Source organism: Salarias fasciatus, chromosome 23, assembly GCF_902148845.1.
Source record: "Salarias fasciatus chromosome 23, fSalaFa1.1, whole genome shotgun sequence".
In the NCBI taxonomy this organism is placed as follows: domain Eukaryota; kingdom Metazoa; phylum Chordata; class Actinopteri; order Blenniiformes; family Blenniidae; genus Salarias; species Salarias fasciatus.
Genome location: NC_043766.1, coordinates 13,473,208 through 13,492,103, shown reverse-complemented (window position 1 = coordinate 13,492,103; position 18,896 = coordinate 13,473,208). Strand labels below are relative to the sequence as shown.

Genomic DNA, 18,896 nt, shown 5'->3' with positions numbered 1-18,896 from the left:
GACCTGGGAAGGTTCTGAGTTATCACACCTTATTAACGGACATATTTGTGAAGCCTGCAGTAAAACTAAAAAAAGAGGCATTTGTGTTGCATTTTACGTTATACTTTGTGATTAATGGAAATATACTTTGTGGTGTATGGAATGAGGAATAGTTCAACATTTTGAGATATATCTCTTTGATTTTGAAAGACTTTAATATGATTTATTTTGCTCTCAGGTGTGACTGTAAAATAAGTTACCAGTGCGAGTAATATTAACTGAGCATACAGCCTGGAAACAAGAAGAGAAACTGGCTGGGCCGTCAACTTATGTTCAAATACACAATAAAGCATCTTTAAATCTCACAAGATAGCATCAGAGATTGTGCAAATCTTTTCCAGGACATTGAGCACACTGCTGTTTGAAGCCTGGAGACTGGTGTCGACCTTCTTGTTAAATTCGCAGAACAAAAGGAAGTTCCCCAAAATATTGAACTATTCCTTTAATTAAAAACATGCAAGAGTTGCCACTCTGAAGTACTGGGGCAAACAGAATGGAGACGCATGCACTCAAACACATCCTGGCGTCTCAGACAGTCACACCCATGCGAAACATTATTACCTCATGTTTTATACATTGAAGACAGTGATTGTAAAGTGGACACGTTTTCACACTTTGAATATAAAGGGATCAAGGTGTCGTGTTGCTGAATCTAAGTAATCAAATACACCTGAGCATCATTCAGCAAACTAAACCTCGGCCGGGATGTTTTTCAAACATGGAGTTTCAGATTTCGAGGACATTCTGAGTGAGAGATCACAAAACTGCACAGCTGAGTGAATCCAGCTAAGGCGAACAGAGAAAATGTATCTTCCAAAAGCTCCTTGAAGACCCTGATAGACAGAGGTGTTTGTCAGACAATTACACAAGGTACTCTAGAGTTGAGACAAAAAGGTTGAAGTATTTGTGGTACAGAGGTACAAGTTACTCAGTTGTTCATGTGCGTGCCATGAACTCTCTCAATGTGACAAATGTTTGTCTTGCCAATATAACTGACTGAAAGAAATGTACTGTGGGATGTTTTTTTTTCTTCTTCTTTTTTTATGTATTGAGCTTTGGTATTATCTGTTATTATACTAGAAAAAATCACAGGAAAAGAAGTAAGATCCCTAATGCAGTCACATAAAGTCATCATTTTTGTTGTTTTTGCAGATTTATAAACTAGAGTGATTTTGACTGTGTAACTTTACTTTGAAAAGACTTGTTTCTATGACCATGCCAAAACTGAAAAATGTTAAAGACAATGGCTCACTTGTTATTTTTGCATTACAAGAAATAAAAGTGTACATGTTCTTTGTGGCGTGAACTGTGTAGTAAAGAGTGAAAACTATGATCAGCATTTTTATAATATTTGGATAAACTGGTGATAAGGATAAGTCATTTTAGATTTCAATTTTAAAGAACATGTCATAGTCGACGAGTATGGCCTTTGCAGAGTGTAAATAATGCTAAATATTGAAGTGCATGCCCTGAAAACAGCTGTGCCGTGTGGAGTGCACATGGTCAGCACTGTGAAGAGAAGACTGAGTGCTGCAGAGTGTTTTCAGAGTTGTGCCGATAGAGGGCAGTAGCATCACACACTGGACTCCCCTGAGGAAGCAAAGCCCTCCTGCTCTCCCTGCTGGACGCTGCCAGGAGCAGCAAACAGGAAACACGGTACTTGGTGGCATTTTTAAAAGAATTAGACAGTTTTATCATTCACTAAATTCAATACTTTTCAGACAACATAATTTATGGAAGCGTTCAAGTTACAAAAGTTGTAAAATAGCATCAATGTATATAAATTTTTACAAAATAAATGGCTCACATCTGGCTTGCAAAATAACCACAATGTTCTTCATAAAAATACAATACATGAGCAATCAAATTTGTGTCTCAACAACTTCAAAATGTGCAGTGGATCATTACTCTTTTTACATGAACTGGATTAATACAATTTATCACAGATTTAAAAAAAAATGTAAAAATAGATTAAAGGGGCTCTATCATGCATTTTTAGCAAGTCCAAACCCCAGTATAGGCATGAACATGGTACTAGTTTATTTTTGGGCGCGAAGGAAAAGTCATTTTGTGTGAAATAAGACATTTTCTGGTGCCAATTCTGAAATCCGGAAGAGAAAACGCTCTGGTTCACTGAAAATCCCGCATCTCCCCCTGTGACTTTGACTGACAGCGTACTTCAGCCAATCAACGCTTCAAAACAAATATGCTGGCCAGCTTTAGCTCCAGCTTGTTTACACGCAAAGACACGCGACAAAGTGTTTTCCTGTTAGAAACTCACCAAGCACAGACCCTTGCACTTGCTTGATTGTTGAAATACTTGGTATTTTGGATAGTTAGTGCAGCTTTGACACGATGGTTAAAGTTTATCTCCGTAATCTCCGCTACGTGCAGTGACGATTGGGGGGGGGGGGGGGGGGGGTCTGATCTGCTACTCGAGATCAGAAAGACCGTTTGTTTTCACGGGTATGGGAGTTGCTGCCTCTCTGAGCAGGAGAAAAACACGGAAAGCTCAAACACACAGGCACAAAGGAAAAAAATGCTTTGGGGGTGTTTTTGATATGTATATAACTATATAACAAGGTTAAAACACACAAAAAGTGAATTTTGCATGATACAGCCCCTTTAACATAGAGACAGGAATGCATGACAGTTTGTTGAGGAGTGTATTGATTAAGAAAAAAAAATACTACATTTGCTAAATCTACTAAATTACTAACTTGCATCGTCCTAAGCATATTTTGACTGATCACTGATCTGGCAACAGCGCCTCCTGATGTGCTGAGGTGTGCATCTGAGCTAAGCCCTGCAGACCCTGCTTCCGCTGGAATGGGCATGACTTACCGGTGCTTCTGTCTCTAAACCAATAAATACTGTCTAAATTCATGATGTCAGCTCTGCTGCTTATTGATTGGATCTTCCTGATTATCCAATCTCAGTCACACGTGAAGACTGAATTTGGTCTCAGAGAGTCACAGAGGTCTAAGGAGACAAGCATGCCAATGCAGACCAGGAAGAGGAAGTGTAAGTTCACATTTTCAATCAAAGAAGTACATCTGTGTTCATGCAAAACACACAAACTTACTCTTGCTTTAATTTTAACTATCAAAGTTCATAATATTTTAAGTGATTTTGAACATATATCATGCAATTAATTAATAGGATTTTTTTCAAAGTTTGATGTCCATTGCAGGTCAATAGAAATCCAAACTTTAATCCATGAATTCATGGAATGTGGAGGAGAGTGACATGGGAGATAAGTTTAGAAATGAAGACTGTCAGGGGAGACTGTGTAATTGTTAGTATGTGAGTTTAATTTATTGCCTTACATGTATGATCTAAATAGAATGCACAGAGTTCAAGTGTCAGAATTAGATGTAGAAAGGGAAAATAGACTCTTTTAGATCTCTCCCTGGTGCAGCACAACTCAAGCTTGCAGAAAATCCCACTAATTAGTCCCTCATTGCAATCAGGTGTGCTGCAACTGGGAGAAAACAAGAAACCTGCAGGACGTAGCCCTTCAGGACTGAGTTTGGACACCCCTGGTTTGTACCAAGAGTGCCACACGGTGGTCCTGGGGAGCCACCGTCCTGCAGGTTTCACATATCTCCGTGCTTCAACATACCTGGAGCCATTAAAGATCATCAAGCTTGTAAAAAGCCCAGTAATGAGCATTCATTGCAGTCGGGTGTGTCCCAGGAAGCATGTAGGATGGAAGCCCTTGGCGAGACAGCGTGTTGACCCCCCCCTTTTTTTTTTTTTTGGGGGGGGGGGGTAGTTTTATCTACAGCCATACAACTATTGTGTTCATGTGCTTTTTCCAACTGCGTCACAGCATTTCTCCTTCCTCTTGCAGGCTCTGGGTTTCCTGGTTAGAGCCTCGTTGCTGCTCCCTGCCCTTGCCGTGATACACCTATAAACTTTATGTTCAGACTGAAAACATGCAGTTCCAGATGTTTAGACCATACCTAATTGATTACTATACGCAAATCTCATCCTTTTACTGTGAATTATTTGACATTTTACACCCAACTTGTCATGGCATCCATTGAGTAAACAAAAGTTTATTTTTTCCACTTTGTTTTTATGTTGGAGAGGAGTTGGAGTCAGATTGAAAATATGGCTTTTAGCCCTGCAGAAAAAATGTCATGTCTCTGAAGTGTCTCAAAATGGGCAGATATCATGTAGATACAGGGACATTTTGGGTGTTTTCCTATTGGTTGAAATCAGCTGCAATGACAGTAACTGAGAAAGAGATGTCACAAAGTGAAGTGTGGGTGTGTGCGTGCGTGCGTGCGTGTGCTTAGGAGCATTAGAAAATCTTTTTTGTCATGAGGAAAAAACTGTGATTGTAAAAATAAGTGTTATGGGGACAATATTTTCTGACGGAATTAAATTAGGTCCCGTCAGAAATTATGCTGTGCTGACCATATATGTGCTCTGATGGGCATTCCATCATAGGGCAAAGAGAGAGACAGACAACCACACACACTCACTCAGACGAAAGCAGATTAATCCACGTACGCACAGGTCTGCTGAATCACTGGGAGGAAAATGTAACATCATTCGGTTGTGTCTGTCTCTTTGCAGCTGTCCAGCGGGGCCGCGTCCCTCCGGCTCACTCAGGTATCAGTCCCAACTCCCTGCCGGGAGGGGTTGGAGGTCCGGGTCCAGGTCACCTTGGGGCGGATTACTTCAATGGTCAGCCTGTGTCAGAGCTCATCTCTCAGCTCCTGCGGGCGGAGCCATATCCCAACAACCGATATGGGGCCCCGTACAGCCAGGCACAGATGCAGGCATCTGCGAGCGGAGCCTCCGTCATGGGCATCGACAGCATCTGCGAACTGGCCGCACGCCTCCTGTTCAGCACCATTGAGTGGGCCAGGAACATCCCATACTTCCCAGAGCTCCCAGTCTCAGAGCAGGTTAGTCCAGTAATGTGTATTTGGTATCTGAACCCATAATCAAAGCACCTTTTTTTTTACTTAAACATTTCTTCCATTTTATCACCCTGATCAACAAAGTTAAGAGAGTTATACCTCATAAATACTTACTGTTATCCTCAAAAACATCCAACTCCATGAACAAGGTTCCACGTCATACTACGACATTACATCGTTTTCTTTCAACAGTTGACATTCAGTTTTCCAGAATAAACACATTTACACTGATTCTTTAAAGGGAACAATCCTCCAAAAAGCAAGTATTTAATGTGACTTAAAATAACAACATTCAGAACTTAAGATACGTTTGGTGTCAAGCTCTGCTCACTTAAACCCTACCTTTCCCCGGCAACTTGGAATAATAGATTTTTTCCAGTGAGGTAGAGAATGAATTCAGTGATCTTCTCTGCTTGTGTTGTTCGAGGGATAGATTTTTACCAGAGATGAAAGTACTCATTGTTGAAAAGAAACGAAGACTTTATGTATGTTGGAATGTCCACAACTGTGGCTACTTCAGCTTCAAGGTGCGCATAGCCTGTGCGTGATGAATGAATATTCTTTTAACAATACCTGAACAGTTCATAAAATTCCAAGTGACTTTTTCATAATTCCCCTCCTCAGGTGGCGCTCCTGAGGCTGAGCTGGAGCGAGCTGTTCATCCTGAATGCAGCTCAGTCAGCTCTCCCTTTGCACATGGCTCCTCTGCTGGCTGCTGCCAGCTTTCACTCTTCCCCAATGTCGGCCGAGCGTGAGGTGTCCTTCATGGACGAGGTCAAGGCCTTCCAAGACCAGGTGGACAAGCTGAAGAGGCTGCAGGTGGACTCGGCTGAGTACAGCTGTCTCAAAGCCATTGCACTGTTTTCCCCTGGTGAGTTTGGTCATTCTTCACAAGTTCAACTGAATCTTTTTTGGGTGAAAGTGCTCTTAAAAAACAAACAAAAAAAAAAAACATTAACATGTCTGGTTGTAATACAACACAGACATTAAATTAGTCATTCATTCATTTTTCCAGACTGCTTATCCTTTTCAGGATCTTGGGGTGCTGGAGCCAATCCCAGCAACTTATGGGCGAGGCCAGAGGACATTGAATTATTATTTTATTTTATTTTTTTTATTGTCTCATTACAGGAGTAGTGGTGTAGTTGTTATTGGTGTTGTTTGCATGTTCTCTCTGTGCATGTGTGTTTCCCACGGTAAAAAAATACTCATCTGGGGTTAATTAGTGACCCTAAATTGCCAGGAGTTGTTAACTGTGTGTGGATGTCTGCCTTTCTGTTTGACCTGTGATGATGGACCAGTACAATGTCTGCTGGGTATAATGTGTTAGCTGGGATTTGTTCCAGCGACCCTGAATGGAAAACAAATATTGAGTATGGAGGGAGGGATGGATGGTTTTATGTAACTTTATACTCTAATTAAAACCATTTTAGAGCAAAACATGAAACCATTCTATGAAGACACCATATACTTGAATTGTGAACACACAGGTAAAAAATAAATAACTGCTCAGATAATGATGCTCCCTGTTTGTCTGTCTTCCAGATGCATGTGGCCTGACAGACCCGGCCCATGTGGAGTCACTGCAGGAGAAGGTGCAGGTTGCTCTGAGAGAGTACGAGATTCTGCAATATCCCAACCAACCTCAGCGCTTCGGCCGCTTGCTGCTGCGCCTTCCTGCCCTGCGTGCTGTGCCGGCCAACCTGATCTCCCAGCTGTTCTTCATGCGACTGGTGGGAAAGACGCCAATCGAGACGCTGATCCGAGACATGCAGCTATCCGGCAGCTTCATCAGCTGGCTCTTCGCCCCAAGGCAGTAAATGCCCTCTCCTAATGGGCTCCAGAGTGAGACAGACTGAATTCAGATTGAGAGTAGAGTTCATTTAAGTCCAGAGTGGATCTTGTGAATACAAACTGTAATTACTGCAATTTAAGATCCTATTTGATTTAAGACAAATCTTTGCTTCATTACTTGTGTATAGTTTGGTTTCATTCACACCAAAGCTGCTTTCAGGGAAACAGATGATATGACTATCTATATATGTGTGCAGCAATCATCGGTCTGAGCGCTCTTTGTCTCACTCTGGATGAACGGGGCTTTCATTAAAATGCACTCTTCCACAGGGCCTTATGCCTGTACTACCTCCTCCCAAGCCTGCAGTAAAACTAAAAAAAGAGGCATTTGTGTTGCATTTTACGTTGTACATTGTGACTGATGGAAATATACTTTGTGGTGTATGGAATGAGGAATAGTTATACATTTTGAGATATATCTCTTTGATTTTGAAAGACTTTAATATGATTTATTTTGCTCTCAGGTGTGACTGTAAAATAAGTTATCAGTGCGAGTAATATTAACTGAGCATACAGCCTGGAAAAAAGAAGAGAAACTGGCTCGGCTGTCAATTTATGTTCAAATACACAATAAAGCATCTTTCATTCTCACGAGATAGCATCAGAGATTGTGCAAATCTTTTCCAGGACATTGAGCACACTGCTGTTTGAAGCCTGGAGACTGGTGTCGACCTTCTTGTTAAATCGCAGAAGAAAAGGAAGTTCTACTTCGTGTGGTGCTTCGCCCACCTACGGGCTTCGCTATTCCCACTCTCCCTGGCGCCAGCCAGACACTGAGAACAAAAAAGCTTGTGCCCCAATCTCGCTCGAGCGCTGGGACACTGCCCTGCCCCTAACCAAGGGAATATAAGCAGCTCGAGTGCGCACAACTTCCTTCTTCTTTCTCAGCCTCGAGACTGATCTTAGAAGCTCCTCAAGACGCAAGACTCAAGAATCAATAGAAGACCATATACAAGCCAGCCCGAGAACTGTCGCCATCCGGCGTCGGGCCTTCCACCTGCCGCGGCTGCGGCACTCTGCTCCTCGAGCAAGACCACCACGAGCGGTGCTTAACCTGCCTGGGCTGGCAACATCAGCGCCAGCGGGCTTCCTGCTCTGCCTGCCTCGCTCTCCCGCTCGAGGAATCCAAGCGGCGAGCGGTGTTTATGGGCGCCGTTTCACCAACTTCCGCTACCTACGAGACCAGCGCCGACTTCGCTGCCGTTCCCGCCTCCTTCACAGACTGAGCCGAAGCTGGCGGGGATCTGCTGAGCGGCCGCGACTCCTCTGGCTCAGAGAAGTCTGTACGGCATGATTCCCTCTCCGTGTTCTCCAGAGCCAGCCGCCTGAGCGCGCCCCGCGAGCCTGTGGAGCACCTCGCGGCGGTGATGAAGGACACCGTGAGGCTCTGCCTGTTAGCCACCTCCACCTCCTGGCCTGGGAGAAAGCCCGTGCTGCTGTCTGAAAGAGACGGGTGCATGGCTTCCTTTCTGGACCGTGGTTATGCTAATTGCAATCAGGTGTTCGCCTTAGCTAACAATATAACCTTCCTCCTAGGTTCCATCGATAAGCTCTGCCACGAGCGGTCAGAGCTATCGCCGGAGGACATCGAGGTCCTGATGCGGATGTGCCGTGCCACCGCCATCAACGGAGGTCGTGCCATGGCCAGCGCCCAGCTCGGTACGAGACACCTGTGGCTCCGTCTCTCCTCCCTCACGGAACGGGACCAGAAGGGTATTTTGGGATTGCCACTTTCTACCTCTTCCCTCTTCGGTCCAGACATACAGGTGATCATCAAACGCCTGGAGGCGGCGGTCCGAGGCTCGCAGCAGCTCGCCCCCCACCTCCAGCCCCGCCGTGTGCCGAATCTAACACGCTGGCGTCCAGCAACTTTTACCAACGTCCAGCGGCGTGAGCGTGGCGACACTCACGCCGCTGGCCCGTGCCCTCCTCTCCTCTGACGTGCCCACGCCGTCTGAGGTTTCCTACCGCCCTCCGACGCTGAGCTCCTGGGCCGCCCGGGTCGCTGTGATGGCAGTCATACATCCCACCATTTCTAAAGAGCACAGCCCTCCTCATCACGTGGCGCCCTCACGCCAGGGGCATGTCAGACCCAGTGTTGGTCCCCCCACCTCCACAACGGCCCAAATGCACATGATTATGAAAAGACTTGTTTCTATGACCATGCCAAAACTGAAAAATGTTAAAAACAATGGCTCACTTGTTATTTTTGCATTACAAGAAATAAAAGTGTACATGTTCTTTGTGACGTGAACTGTGTGGTAAAGATTTAGATTTTAATTTTAAAGAACATGTCAAAGTTGACGAGTATGGTCTTTGCAGAGTGTAAATAATGCTAAATATTGAAGTGCATGCCCTGAAAACAGCTGTGCCGTGTGGAGTGCACATGGTCAGCACTGTGAAGAGAAGACTGAGTGCTGCAGAGTGTTTTCAGAGTTGTGCCGATAGAGGGCAGTAGCATCACACACTGGACTCCCCTGAGGAAGCAAAGCCCTCCTGCTCTCCCTGCTGGACGCTGCCAGGAGCAGCAAACAGGAAACACGGTACTTGGTGGCATTTTTAAAAGAATTAGACAGTTTTATTATTCGCTAAATTCAATACTTTTCAGACAACATAATTTATGGAAGCGTTCAAGTTACAAAAATTGTAAAATGGCATCAATTAATATAAATGTTGACAAAATAAATGGCTCACATCTGGCTTGCAAAATAACCACAATGTTCTTCATAAAAATACAATACATGAACAATCAAATATGTGTCTCAACAACTTCAAAATGTGCAGTGGATCATTACTCTTTTTACATGAACTGGATTAATACAACTTATCACATATTAAAAAAAATGTAAAAATAGATTAAAGGGGCTCTATCATGCTTTTTTAGCAAGTCCAAACCCCAGTATAGGCATGAACATGGTACTAGTTTATTTTTGGGCACTAAGGAAAAGTCATTTGGTGTGAAATAAAACATTTTCTGGTGCCAATTCTGAAATCCGGAAGAGAAAACGCTCTGGTTCACTGAAAATCCCGCCTCTCCCCCTGTGAATTTGACTGACAGCGTACTTCAGCCAATCAACGCTTCAAAACAAATATGCTGGCCAGCTTTAGCTCCAGCTTCTTTACACGCAAAGACACGCGAAAAAGTGTTTTCCTGTTAGAAACTCACCAAGCACAGACCCTTGCACTTGCTTGATTGTTGAAATACTTGGTATTTTGTCTAGTTAGTGCAGCTTTGACACGATGGTCAAAGTTTATCTCCGTAATCTCCGCTACGTGCAGTGACGATTGGGGGGGGGGGGTGTCTGATCTGCTACTCGAGATCAGAAAGACCGTTTGTTTTCATGGGTATGGGAGTTGCTGCCTCTCTGAGCAGGAGAAAAACACGGAAAGCTCAAACACACAGGCACAAAGGAAAAAAATGCTTTGGGGGTGTTTTTGATAAGTATATAACTGTATAACAAGGTTAAAACACACAAAAAGTGAATTTTGCATGATACATCCCCTTTAACATAGAGACAGGAATGCATGACAGTTTGTTGAGGAGTGTATTGATTAAGAAAAAAAAATACTACATTTGCTAAATCTACTAAATTACTAACTTGCATAGTCCTAAGCATATTTTGAATGATCAATGATCTGGCAACAGCGCCTCCTGATGTCCTGAGGTGTGCATCTGAGCTAAGCCCTGCAGACCCTGCTTTCGCTGGAATGGGCATGACTTACCGGTGCTTCTGTCTCTAAACCAGAGGCCGAGCGTGGGTCTCAGTACAGAGGGGGCGGAGCATTGTCTATGGGCCCTTATGATAGTAATTTTACCATTCAAACAATACCTCATCCTACCATCAAACAACACACTAATGCTCAATTTTAATGAGCCAAGCAAACCAAATGCCTCAGAAAGCAGAATAAAGTCACAAACCAATTCACAAACTTGTTCTGAAGAACAAATACACATATGCACGCAGACACACACAACTGCAGCCTGAGTGACAGCTGTCAATCTCAGAGCGTCCGCTGTCCATGGTGCTGAAAACTCAGAGAAAAAGTCACTGGCTAAATCTGTACCATCTTTGATACAGCTTAAATATAAAATGAACACACCTGGTCTAAAATTACACAATCTATTCAGATAGATATAGACACAGCTGTCTATATCTTTTGGAATTCGCGTATATTAGGACAAAAAATAGACTCGGTAGTCTCTTATAGTTGAGAGCAACACAAGGCACATTCAAATAGCCAGGTGTTTAAGACCACAGCATTCTGATTAAGATATTTTTGAAGGTTTCACTGACTCACCAGTGGCTCCGATGTTAGGTTTGGGTAGTACCGCTAGCGGCTAGCATAGTGTTTAGCATACTGTTTAACTTCCCTCCAAAGAGTTCAGATCAAGTGCAAAAGAAAAAACTCGTTCATGCCGCACAGCCAATCAGCGCTGGCTTACAGCTCTGATGCATTCATGGACAGTCGTAATGTAAGAATTGGCAAATTGGAGCCCACAATCATATGCGTATACCTTCTCGCACACACTGCATATTTTATTATAATAATTTATTTACGAGTAAATGTGAACACATCACATGAAACGGGGATCTATGACCTTGTGGGCCCTGGGGCGACCGCTCCCTTGCCCCTACTCTGGCTCAGCTACAGCCCTAAACCAATAAATACTCTCTAAATTCATGATGTCAGCTCTGCTGCTTATTGATTGGATCCTCCTGATTATCCAATCTCAGTCACACGTGAAGACTGAATTTGGTCTCAGAGAGTCACAGAGGTATAAGGAGACAAGCATGCCAATGCAGACCAGGAAGAGGAAGTGTAAGTTCACATTTTCAATCAAAATAGTACATCTGTGTTCATGCAAACCACAAAAACTTACTCTTGCTTTAATTTTAACTATCAAAGTTCATAATATTTTCAGTGACTTTGAACATATATCATGCAATTAATTAATAGGATTTTTTTCAAAGTTTGATGTCCATTGCAGGTCAATAGAAATCCAAACTTTAATCCATGAATTCATGGAATGTGGAGGAGAGTGACATGGGAGATAAGTTTAGAAATGAAGACTGTCAGGGGAGACTGTGTAATTGTTAGTATGCGAGTTTAATTTATTGCCTTACATGTATGATCTAAATAGAATGCACAGAGTTCAAGTGTCAGAATTAGATGTAGAAAGGCAAAAATAGACTCTTTTAGATCTCTCCCTGGTGCAGCACAACTCAAGCTTGCAGAAAATCCCACTAACGAGTCCCTCATTGCAATCAGGTGTGCTGCAACTGGGAGAAAACAAGAAACCTGCAGGACATAGCCCTTCAGGACTGAGTTTGGACACCCCTGGTTTGTACCAAGAGTGCCACACGGTGGTCCTGGGGAGCCACCGTCCTGCAGGTTTCACATATCTCCATGCTTCAACATACCTGGAGCCATTAAAGATCATCAAGCTTGTAAAAAGCCCAGTAATGAGCATTCATTGCAGTCGGGTGTGTCCCAGCAAGCATGCAGGATGGAAGCCCTTGGCGAGACGGCGTGTTGACCCCCCTTTTTTTTTTTTGGGGGGGGGGGGGGGGGTAGTTTTATCTACAGCCATACAAATATTGTGTTCATGTGCTTTTTCCAACTGCGTCACAGCATTTCTCCTTCCTCTTGCAGGCTCTGGGTTTCCTGGTTAGAGCCTCGTTGCTGCTCCCTGCCCATGCCGTGATACACCTATAAACTTTATGTTCAGACTGAAAACATGCAGTTCCAGATGTTTAGACCATACCTAATTGATTACTATACGCAAATCTCATCCTTTTACTGTGAATTATTTATGACATTTTACACCCAACTTGTCATGGCATCCATTGAGTAAACAAAAGTTTATTTTTTCCACTTTGTTTTTATGTTGGAGAGGAGTTGGAGTCAGATTGAAAATATGGCTTTTAGCCCTGCAGAAAAAATGTCATGTCTCTGAAGTGTCTCAAAATGGGCAGATATCATGTAGATACAGGGACATTTTGGGTGTTTTCCTATTGGTTGAAAACAGCTGCAATGACAGTAACTGAGAAAGAGATGTCACAAAGTGAAGTGTGTGTGTGTGTGCGTGTGTGCGTGCATGCGTGCGCGTGCTTAGGAGCATTAGTAAATCTTCTTTTTTTTTTCATGAGGAAAAAACTGTGATTGTAAAAATAAGTGTTATGGGGACAATATTTTCTGACGGAATTAAATTAGGTCCCGTCAGAAATTATGCTGTGCTGACCATATATGTGCTCTGATGGGCATTCCATCATAGGGCAAAGAGAGAGACAGACAACCACACACACTCACTCAGATGAAAGCAGATTAATCCACGTACGCACAGGTCTGCTGAATCACTGGGAGGAAAATGTAACATCATTCGGTTGTGTCTGTCTCTTTGCAGCTGTCCAGCGGGGCCGCGTCCCTCCGGCTCACTCAGGTATCAGTCCCAACTCCCTGCCGGGAGGGGTTGGAGGTCCGGGTCCAGGTCTCCTTGGGGCGGATTACTTCAATGGTCAGCCTGTGTCAGAGCTCATCTCTCAGCTCCTGCGGGCGGAGCCATATCCCAACAACCGATATGGGGCCCCGTACAGCCAGGCACAGATGCAGGCATCTGCGAGCGGAGCCTCCGTCATGGGCATCGACAGCATCTGCGAACTGGCCGCACGCCTCCTGTTCAGCACCATTGAGTGGGCCAGGAACATCCCATACTTTCCAGAGCTCCCAGTCTCAGAGCAGGTTCGTCCAGTAATGTGTATTTGGTATCTGAACCCATAATCAAAGCACCTTTTTTTTTACTTAAACATTTCTTCCATTTTATCACCCTGATCAACAAAGTTAAGAGAGTTATACCTCATAAATACTTACTGTGATCCTCAAAAACATCCAACTCCATGAACAAGGTTCCACGTCATACTACGACATTACATCGTTTTCTTTCAACAGTTGACATTCAGTTTTCCAGAATAAACACATTTACACTGATTCTTTAAAGGGAACAATCCTCCAAAAAGCAAGTATTTAATGTGACTTAAAATAACAACATTCAGAACTTAAGATACGTTTGGTGTCAAGCTCTGCTCACTTAAACCCTACCTTTCCCCGGCAACTTGGAATAATAGATTTTTTCCAGTGAGGTAGAGAATGAATTCAGTGATCTTCTCTGCTTGTGTTGTTCGAGGGATAGATTTTTACCAGAGATGAAAGTACTCATTGTTGAAAAGAAACGAAGACTTTATGTATGTTGGAATGTCCACAACTGTGGCTACTTCAGCTTCAAGGTGCGCATAGCCTGTGCGTGATGAATGAATATTCTTTTAACAATACCTGAACAGTTCATAAAATTCCAAGTGACTTTTTCATAATTCCCCTCCTCAGGTGGCGCTCCTGAGGCTGAGCTGGAGCGAGCTGTTCATCCTGAACGCAGCTCAGTCGGCTCTCCCTTTGCACATGGCTCCTCTGCTGGCTGCTGCCAGCTTTCACTCTTCCCCAATGTCGGCCGAGCGTGAGGTGTCCTTCATGGACGAGGTCAAGGCCTTCCAAGACCAGGTGGACAAGCTGAAGAGGCTGCAGGTGGACTCGGCTGAGTACAGCTGTCTCAAAGCCATTGCACTGTTTTCCCCTGGTGAGTTTGGTCATTCTTCACAAGTTCAACTGAATCTTTTTTGGGTGAAAGTGCTCTTAAAAAACAAAAAAAAAAAAAACATTAACATGTCTGGTTGTAATACAACACAGACATTAAATTAGTCATTCATTCATTTTTCCAGACTGCTTATCCTTTTCAGGATCTTGGGGTGCTGGAGCCAATCCCAGCAACTTATGGGCGAGGCCAGAGGACATTGAATTATTATTTTATTTTATTTTTTTTATTGTCTCATTACAGGAGTAGTGGTGTAGTTGTTATTGGTGTTGTTTGCATGTTCTCTCTGTGCATGTGTGTTTCCCACGGTAAAAAAATACTCATCTGGGGTTAATTAGTGACCCTAAATTGCCAGGAGTTGTTAACTGTGTGTGGATGTCTGCCTTTCTGTTTGACCTGTGATGATGGACCAGTACAATGTCTGCTGGGTATAATGTGTTAGCTGGGATTTGTTCCAGCGACCCTGAATGGAAAACAAATATTGAGTATGGAGGGAGGGATGGGTGGTTTTATGTAACTTTATACTCAAAACCATTTTAGAGCAAAACATGAAACCATTCTATGAAGACACCATATACTTGAATTGTGAACACACAGGTAAAAAATAAATAACTGCTCAGATAATGATGCTCCCTGTTTGTCTGTCTTCCAGATGCATGTGGCCTGACAGACCCGGCCCATGTGGAGTCACTGCAGGAGAAGGTGCAGGTTGCTCTGAGAGAGTACGAGATTCTGCAATATCCCAACCAACCTCAGCGCTTCGGCCGCTTGCTGCTGCGCCTTCCTGCCCTGCGTGCCGTGCCGGCCAACCTGATCTCCCAGCTGTTCTTCATGCGACTGGTGGGAAAGACGCCAATCGAGACGCTGATCCGAGACATGCAGCTATCCGGCAGCTCCATCAGCTGGCTCTTCGCCCCAAGGCAGTAAATGCCCTCTCCTAATGGGCTCCAGAGTGAGACAGACTGAAATCAGATTGAGAGTAGAGTTCATTTAAGTCCAGAGTGGATCTTGTGAATACAAACTGTAATTACTGCAATTTAAGATCCTATTTGATTTAAGACAAATCTTTGCTTCATTACTTGTGTATAGTTTGGTTTCATTCACACCAAAGCTGCTTTCAGGGAAACAGATGATATGACTATCTATATATGTGTGCAGCAATCATCGGTCTGAGCGCTCTTTGTCTCACTCTGGATGAACAGGGCTTTCATTAAAATGCACTCTTCCACAGGGCCTTATGCCTGTACTACCTCCTCCCAAGCCTGCAGTAAAACTAAAAAAAGAGGCATTTGTGTTGCATTTTACGTTGTACATTGTGACTGATGGAAATATACTTTGTGGTGTATGGAATGAGGAATAGTTATACATTTTGAGATATATCTCTTTGATTTTGAAAGACTTTAATATGATTTATTTTGCTCTCAGGTGTGACTGTAAAATAAGTTATCAGTGCGAGTAATATTAACTGAGCATACAGCCTGGAAAAAAGAAGAGAAACTGGCTCGGCTGTCAATTTATGTTCAAATACACAATAAAGCATCTTTCATTCTCATGAGATAGCATCAGAGATTGTGCAAATCTTTTCCAGGACATTGAGCACACTGCTGTTTGAAGCCTGGAGACTGGTGTCGACCTTCTTGTTAAATCGCAGAAGAAAAGGAAGTTCTACTTCGTGTGGTGCTTAGCCCACCTACGGGCTTCGCTATTCCCACTCTCCCTGGCGCCAGCCAGACACTGAGGACAAAAAAACTTGTGCCCCAATCTCGCTTGTGCGCTGGCACACTGCCCTGGTCCGAATCAAGGGAATATAAGCAGCTCGAGTGCGCACAACTTCCTTCTTCTTTCTCAGCCTCGAGACTGATCTTAGAAGCTCCTCAAGACGCAAGACTCAAGAATCAATAGAAGACCATATACAAGCCAGACATATACAAACCATATACAACTGTCGCCATCCGGCGTCGGGCCTTCCACCTGCCGCGACTGCGGCACTCTGCTCCTCGAGCAAGACCACCACGAGCGGTGCTTAACCTGCCTGGGCTGGCAACATCAGCGCCAGCGGGCTTCCTGCTCTGCCTGCCTCGCTCTCCCGCTCGAGGAATCCAAGCGGCGAGCGGTGTTTATGGGCGCCGTTTCACCGACTTCCGCTACCTACGAGACCAGCGCCGACTTCGCTGCCGTTCCCGCCTCCTTCACAGACTGAGCCGAAGCTGGCGGGGATCTGCTGAGCGGCCGCGACTCCTCTGGCTCAGAGAAGTCTGTGCGGCATGATTCCCTCTCCGTGTTCTCCAGAGCCAGCCGCCTGAGCGCGCCCCGCGAGCCTGTGGAGCACCTCGCGGCGGTGATGAAGGACACCGTGAGGCTCTGCCTGTTAGCCACCTCCACCTCCTGGCCTGGCAGAAAGCCCGTGCTGCTGTCTGAAAGAGACAGGTGCATGGCTTCCTTTCTGGACCGTGGTTATGCTAATTGCAATCAGGTGTTCGCCTTAGTTAACAATATAACCTTTCTCCTAGGTTCCATCGATAAGCTCTGCCACGAGCGGTCAGAGCTATCGCCGGAGGACATCGAGGAGATCCAGAACACGGCCGAGGTCCTGATGCGGATGTGCCGTGCCACCGCCATCAATGGAGGTCTTGCCATGGCCAGCGCCCAGCTCGGTACGAGACACCTGTGGCTCCGTCTCTCCTCCCTCACGGAACGGGACCAGAAGGGTATTTTGGGGTTGCCACTTTCTACCTCTTCCCTCTTCGGTCCAAACATACAGGTGATCATCAAACGCCTGGAGGCAGCGGTCCGAGGCTTGCAGCAGCTCGCCCCCCACCTCCAGCCCCGCCGTGTGCCGAATCTAACACGCTGGCGTCCAGCGGCGTGAGCGTGGCGACACTCACGCCGCTGGCCCGCGCCCTCCTCTCCTCTGACGTGCCCACGCCGTCTGAGGTTTCCTGCCGCCCTCCGACGCTGAGCTCCTGGGCCGCCCGGGTCGCTGTGATGGCAGTCATACATCCCACCATTTCTAAAGAGCACAGCCCACCTCATCACGCGGCGCCCTCACGCCAGGGGCATGTCAGACCCAGTGTTGGTCCCCCCACCTCCACAACGGCCCAAAATGCACATGACTTTGAAAAGACTTGTTTCTATGACCATGCCAAAACTGAAAAATGTTAAAGACAATGGCTCACTTATTTTTGCATTACAAGAAATAAAAGTATACATGTTCTTTGTGACGTGAACTGTGTGGTAAAGATTTAGATTTTCATTTTAAAGAACATGTCATAGTCGACGAGTATGGCCTTTGCAGAGTGTAAATAACGCTAAATACTGAAGTGCATGCCCTGAAAACAGCTGTGCCGTGTGGAGTGCACATGGTCAGCACTGTGAAGAGAAGACTGAGTGCTGCAGAGTGTTTTCAGAGTTGTGCCGATAGAGGGCAGTAGCATCACACACTGGACTCCCCTGAGGAAGCAAAGCCCTCCTGCTCTCCCTGCTGGACGCTGCCAGGAGCAGCAAACAGGAAACACGGTACTTGGTGGCATTTTTAAAAGAATTAGACAGTTTTATTATTCGCTAAATTCAATACTTTTCAGACAACATAATTTATGGAAGCGTTCAGTTACAAAAATTGTAAAATAGCATCAATGAATATAAATTCTTACAAAATAAATGGCTCACATCTGGCTTGTAAAATAACCACAATGTTCTTCATAAAAATACAATACATGAACAATCAAATTTGTGTCTTCACTTCAAAATGTGCAGTGGATCATTACTCTTTTTACATGAACTGGATTAATACAATTTATCACAGATTAAAAAAAAATGTAAAAATACCTTAACATAGATACAGGAATGCATGACAGTTTGTTGAGGAGTGTATTGAAAAAAAAAAAAAACTCTACTTTGGCTAAATCTACTAAATTACTAACTTGCATAGACCTAAGCACATTTTGAATGATCAATGATTTAAAAACAAGTTATTTATTGTATTCGGTGAGTACAACTGCTAAAGAATCTCATGAACTACTCTAACTCGGTAAAGTCTACATTTGTTTTTGGTATGCAGTATAAACAGAGTCGTTCATAAATATGTACATTATCATGACGCTACACATTTAATTGGCTAGTGTGTCTGCTTTTGGTCTCATTGCATTTGTACCAAATCAAAACAAAAATCTTTAAGAAGATACTGAGCCAGTAGAACAAAAACAAAAAACACATGGTCCCATTAGAAACGGTTAACCTCAGAGACAGATGTTTGAGGTGCTTACACTGACACAAGTGTGAGAAAAACTGAACACGGGATCATTTTCAGACAAAGATAACACCATGCCAAGTGTTGAAGAGACAGAAAATTTGCTGCCTCGCCTCCCACGATGTTCTCTACAATACTGCTCCATCTCTTATCTATAGTGAGATAAAACAAAGAA

The 18,896-nt window shown here is 44.2% G+C and overlaps 2 protein-coding genes across 2 annotated transcripts; both read left to right on the top strand.

Moving 5' to 3' along the window:
* Positions 1-3,035: 3,035 nt before the first annotated feature.
* LOC115382024 (nuclear receptor subfamily 2 group F member 6-like) lies at positions 3,036-6,799 on the top strand. The gene is made up of 4 exons (XM_030083669.1): positions 3,036-3,063; positions 4,630-4,964; positions 5,604-5,850; positions 6,525-6,799. The coding sequence occupies exons 1-4, from the start codon at positions 3,036-3,038 to the stop codon at positions 6,797-6,799; spliced, it is 885 nt and encodes a 294-aa protein (XP_029939529.1).
* Positions 6,800-8,290: 1,491 nt separating this feature from the next.
* On the top strand, positions 8,291-15,402 carry LOC115382023 (nuclear receptor subfamily 2 group F member 6-like). The gene is made up of 5 exons (XM_030083668.1): positions 8,291-8,492; positions 8,592-8,723; positions 13,240-13,574; positions 14,214-14,460; positions 15,128-15,402. Exons 1-5 carry the CDS (start codon positions 8,291-8,293, stop codon positions 15,400-15,402), a joined length of 1,191 nt encoding a protein of 396 aa, XP_029939528.1.
* The last annotated feature ends 3,494 nt before the right edge of the window (positions 15,403-18,896 follow it).

Coding starts and splice junctions, on each gene's coding strand:
- LOC115382024 (XM_030083669.1), top strand. CDS start 3,036: ATGCCAATGCAGACCAGGAAGAGGAAGT. Junction 4,965..5,603: donor AGCTCCCAGTCTCAGAGCAG/GTTAGTCCAGTA, acceptor TCCCCTCCTCAG/GTGGCGCTCCTGAGGCTGAG. Junction 5,851..6,524: donor CATTGCACTGTTTTCCCCTG/GTGAGTTTGGTC, acceptor TCTGTCTTCCAG/ATGCATGTGGCCTGACAGAC.
- LOC115382023 (XM_030083668.1), top strand. CDS start 8,291: ATGGCTTCCTTTCTGGACCGTGGTTATGCTAATTGCAATCAGGTGTTC. Junction 8,493..8,591: donor CATGGCCAGCGCCCAGCTCG/GTACGAGACACC, acceptor TCTTCGGTCCAG/ACATACAGGTGATCATCAAA. Junction 14,461..15,127: donor CATTGCACTGTTTTCCCCTG/GTGAGTTTGGTC, acceptor TCTGTCTTCCAG/ATGCATGTGGCCTGACAGAC.